We start from the raw sequence: 4,947 nt of genomic DNA, 5'->3' as shown, positions 1-4,947 counted from the left end.
CGATTCTTGAGGTTAAAAATGTACGGTTAGGATAAACTCCAACCAGCTGACAATGTTAGATCGGCAAAATTACTCTCGATTGTTTGATAGGATCATGCAAGTGGGCCATGGTTTTATGCGTATGGCCTATAAATTGTAGGATGCAGCCGAAGAACGATCTAGATCTCGTACGTGTTTAGCACGTGTACGGAGATTTGTGCTTGAAATAAGTAGGTTACTCAAATACCCTTGAGAAGCCGTTGTCCAGCAGCATCTTTCCCACCAACGGGCCACATGTGTCGGGATCCGTACCATTTTCATGGTCCCACCCACCATGAGGAATATCTGACAATAAAATCAGGAAGCCCTCATCATTATGTGGGCCACACTTTCTTGTGCAGTTAGATCGTTGGTGTGGTCCAACTGAGGAGTGGACTTTCCAGATTTTGTTCCAGTTGATCTTCGTAGTGGGGTCTACTTATACAGATGATGAAGTCGCTGATCTGAGATTGTGGACAGATCATGATCCGAAATCATACCAAGCATAGTTTACTAGCCATCTGATTTGCCCATTAAAATTAAAACACTTGCTTTTTTTTTTTTTTTTAAATTTTTTTTTTAATTTTTAGTTTTTAACCATCCATCATATAACCATGGATTGAATGGCCAGGATTGCTACATCGGTGTGAAAATTCGCGCCTTGGAAGCTAGGTGGGGTGGTCCTTGATGTTTGTAAGAAATCAACCCCAATCTAATACTCAAGTGAGGAATACGATGAGAAAACGGTGGGGGGTTTGAATGATCACCTTTGAAATATTCAAGTTCTGTATTACGCTAAGTTTTTAGTATTTTCATTTCATCCCCACGGAAATGACCTTATCCACAGTTCGGATGACATATAAACACCAAGGTCACAATAGGAAAGCTGTGGATAGATATTTCTTTTCCCATTTTTTTTATCTCACACTAGGTTTCTTGTGTTTTTGGATCTACTTCAATTTTGTCTCATGTAAAATTAACTGGAAAATGAATAAATGATATTGATTTATCACAAACATGGCTTTCCTAGGCAATCCACGTCACATGTGAGCCACACCATAATGCATTTGTTTTATCTATATATTATCAAATCTCATGTAGACTACCCCAGAGGAAACTCTGTTGATTGAATGCCTTCTTCTTTTTTTTTGTTTGTTTTTTTGTTTTTTTCTTACACACGCACACACACCACCACACGCTCACGCCATGGTGAAATTGCAGCACCTATGGGTACTTGTACCCTCAACCAGGGGTCGAACCTCCTGAGAGTCTACCACTGGAGTAAGAGTAAAGACCTTGTTGATTGAATGCCTAATATTAAAAACCTCACCAGGGTTGCGAAAGTTATGGATGAGACTGATATTTGTGTTTTATCTTCATCAAAGTTTGTGTGGCTTAATCAACATGTTAGATATAAAATAAATATTATTAGTTAACCCCAGTAAACTTTTAATAGCTGGCCTTCAATCATCATTGTTGTCTCGTGGTGTCGTTTACTTGAGATTTCGATATGCCTAACTTCCAGTTCCGTACCAGAAAATTATCTTTAAAAATAGATGTATGGCATAGAAAAAGCACACGTATTATGTTGGGTCCACGTAGCACTGACCAGTTGGCAGCGTCAGTAGACAATCTCCGTCCACACAACGAATGCCATGTGTCTCCCGCGAGAAGACGTTGTCTATCGTGACACACGTGTAACGTGGGGAATGATTATGATATTTCTGAAGTTCCCGTGTCCTTGGACAGTTGACACCCGACATACATTTTCAAGTTGAAAGAGGCATGCGACGAATGGAAAATGATATAGCAGCCGATTTTTGTACAAACCTTCCCATGCACCTAAGTGCATTTCGATTCCCTTTTTATTCTTATTTTTATCCAATGGCCATTGTTTGTATGTTGAAGAGAAATCATCCATTTAAATAATTCGATTTGGAATTGTTGGTTGCCACATCACGATATCCGACCGTCCGTTAGGTTCACTATCTATACCATTGGCTGCCTTCAAAAGATCATACTGATCCGATGATCCAGACCATACATTCAGGGACAAGCAAAATAGATGGAGAAGATCATTTATAAATACTAATAATAGAGGACGGTAAAGATAGGTGATACTGACGCCTCCGAGTCCAAATGCAACTAGATGTATTGGAAGTTTTCCATACACCTAGTGTAACATATCATTTCCCAATGGTTAAAAAAAATTCCTGAAACGGAATTCAGTAGGGGTCCATTGCTGGGTGAGAACGGCCCAGTGGGCCCAGGTCGTTCTAATGCCCACTGCAATCACTACAGCTCTCCAGCAACGGCCCATCTAGCCGTTCATTTACCAAGCCTCCAGTACGCCTGAGTCATATAAGTTAATGGGTACCATAGTTCGATGATCAATACCGTTGATCTGATAATCCGTCCAGAATATCCTGTTTGGATCATCCCAACCCTTCAATCCATCGCCTGCAAATACACCATGATCTTCCAATCTTTAACGAATATTGGCTATGAGTCATCGAAAGTGGATCTCGCCAGAGTAAGAGAGTAGATCATTGAAGCTTGGGTCTATTTGCAGGGGTCTGATTTGATAGAGGATAGGATACGTATTTACAGCTGTATATGCGTATCCTATCCTCTTTAAATGTACAGCTGTACATACTTATCCTGTACTCTAAAGTGACAGACACTCACCAACCATGCACGGCCCTGTGGGTCCCACGTAAGGATACAGCCTTCATCCGCATGATATTTCCCAAGATGGGTCACCACCTGACATTCACGATGACGCTTACCGTCGATTGGTAGGATTGACTTGGAATGGTTGGAAAAATACATCTAGCACTTAACAATTAATGGCCAAGATCATCTGTTTCATATGGCGTCCCTTGGATAGTAGGGTCAAGCAAGTGGACGATTCTGATCAAAGGATCATCTCTGCGTATGTTCAGTCTTCAGGTCCTCTCTATTGTTTTTTAGAAATTCAACATTTGTGCGAGTAGAACCAACGATGCAGTGATCTAAACCGTTGATATCGTGGTCCTACTGTGGACGGCACATATTCCTAAAATCTCCAACATGGGTAGATACTAACCATTCCTCTGGTGACTAGTAACCGACGGTTAAGAGATAAAATACAGCTACAGTCCACATTCAACTAAAAAGGCCGAATGTTTATCTCGTTAATCTTCATTGCACAGCCCATACCTGGTGAGGCCCATCATGTCAACGGTTTAGATCACTGAACTGTGGGCCCCACTTACACTAGAGGGAGAATTTCGTGCGATTAATAAAACATAATATGCCGCGTATATATAAAAACAATGTAACGAATGATACAAACCGGGCTGTTTCGGCGAGGAAGCCTCAAACATACAGAGAGATGAAGAGAGGGAGGTACCTATTACTTAACAGTTAACACCCATGGCGCAGTTTAGAGACCCGACATATAATGCGCATCCATCCACGTGTCATCGTCTCCGGACGAGGAACAAGGAGAACTCCATTCCCAACAACGAAACTCGCTTTCCCACAAAACCGGCGATAAATCGCCACTCCCATTCATTCCCAGCGCAGGCAATTCGATCTCTCCCCAGAAATCTTCGTCATCTCCTCGCGATTTATCGTAAATCCGCTTCCCCAGATCGCCAGCTGTCATCGAGGCGGCAGCCGCGGCAGCTGCTTGGATGTCCCTGGCCATACACGTGGACGGCCGAGGTAGCTGATCGGCCTCGTCGGGGAAATTGAGCAGGGCCGTGCGTCCCTTGAGACAGTAGGCTGCCACGTCATACGCCCTCGCTGCCATCTCAGGAGTCGGGAACGACCCGAGCCAGATCCGCGACTTCTTCTTCGGCTCCCGGATTTCTGACACCCACTTCCCCCACCGTCGCTTTCTGACGCCTCTGTAGACCGGATGCCGAGTCCCTCCGACCCTCGCGTCAGGTTTCCGGTGGCCAGCGTCCCCCGATTCCGGCGAAGTCGTCAGCTCCAGCGAGAAGGGCGTCTGCTGCTGCTGCTCCATTGTAGGGATAGTGGCGGGGTGCTGTCGGGTCTTTGTAATGCAACTGAAGTGATATGAAATGAGGGAAGTGCCGCTGGGAAGAGTTCGGGTCGGGTAACAGATTCAATGGTGGTGGGTTTCTATTAAATGGAAGAGGAGGGAAGGGGTTAGTTGGAAATGACCAAACTACCCTTGCACGTAACTTCGCTTTTGGGGCTGTCTGTGTGCGGGGGGGTTTCGCGTCGCATCCGAATCACAGGAGTAGGCGGGTCACATGCGAGGACACGTGAGCGCTGGACCTAACGAACCTTTGGTGATTTCTCTGTACTTATATTCTCTCTCTTCTTTTTACCTGCGGAAAATTAGGGAAACGGATTGGCTACTCCCCTGCCCCCAGCTCCGTGGCTGATGGTCAGTGCTCTGTGGGCCCCACCATGATGTATGTGTTTCATCCATTCCGTTTATACATTTTTAAAGATCATGTTATTAATTGATTCCAAAAATGAGAGGAATATAAATCTCACGTGGTCCACACCACATGAAAACATTAGTGATTGGATATCCACCATTAAAATCCTCCTAAGGCCCACTATACTGTTTATTTGACATCCAATATGTTGATTAGGTCATACAGTCCTAGATGAAGAGAAAAAAACAAAGATCAGCTTGATCCAAAACTTTTATAGCCCCAAAATGTTTTTAATGGTCAACCCTCATTCAACATTGTTTCCTGTAATGTAGTCCAAATGAGATTTTGATATAACTCATTTTTGGACTCATGCCGTAAAATGATCTCTAAAACTAGATGGACGGAATGGATTGAAAAAAATACATCATGGTGGGGCCCACATAGCACCGACCACCCGCCATTGGCTGGCGTGGGGAGTAGCCAATCCGTTTTCGAAAAGTAGAGGAAGCATATTGCCTGGTGACCT

At 43.9% G+C, this 4,947-nt stretch overlaps 1 protein-coding gene across 1 annotated transcript; it reads right to left on the bottom strand.

Annotated features, from left to right (window-relative positions):
* Positions 1-3,298: 3,298 nt before the first annotated feature.
* On the bottom strand, positions 3,299-4,146 carry LOC131245207 (ethylene-responsive transcription factor ERF023-like). The gene has a single exon (XM_058244506.1). It carries the CDS (start codon positions 4,031-4,033, stop codon positions 3,446-3,448), a length of 588 nt encoding a protein of 195 aa, XP_058100489.1. The 5' UTR covers positions 4,034-4,146; the 3' UTR covers positions 3,299-3,445.
* Positions 4,147-4,947: the final 801 nt, after the last annotated feature.

The sequence above is a fragment of the Magnolia sinica genome, chromosome 5 (genome assembly GCF_029962835.1).
Source record: "Magnolia sinica isolate HGM2019 chromosome 5, MsV1, whole genome shotgun sequence".
Lineage (NCBI taxonomy): Eukaryota > Viridiplantae > Streptophyta > Magnoliopsida > Magnoliales > Magnoliaceae > Magnolia > Magnolia sinica.
This window is presented reverse-complemented; position numbering and strand designations above follow the sequence as displayed.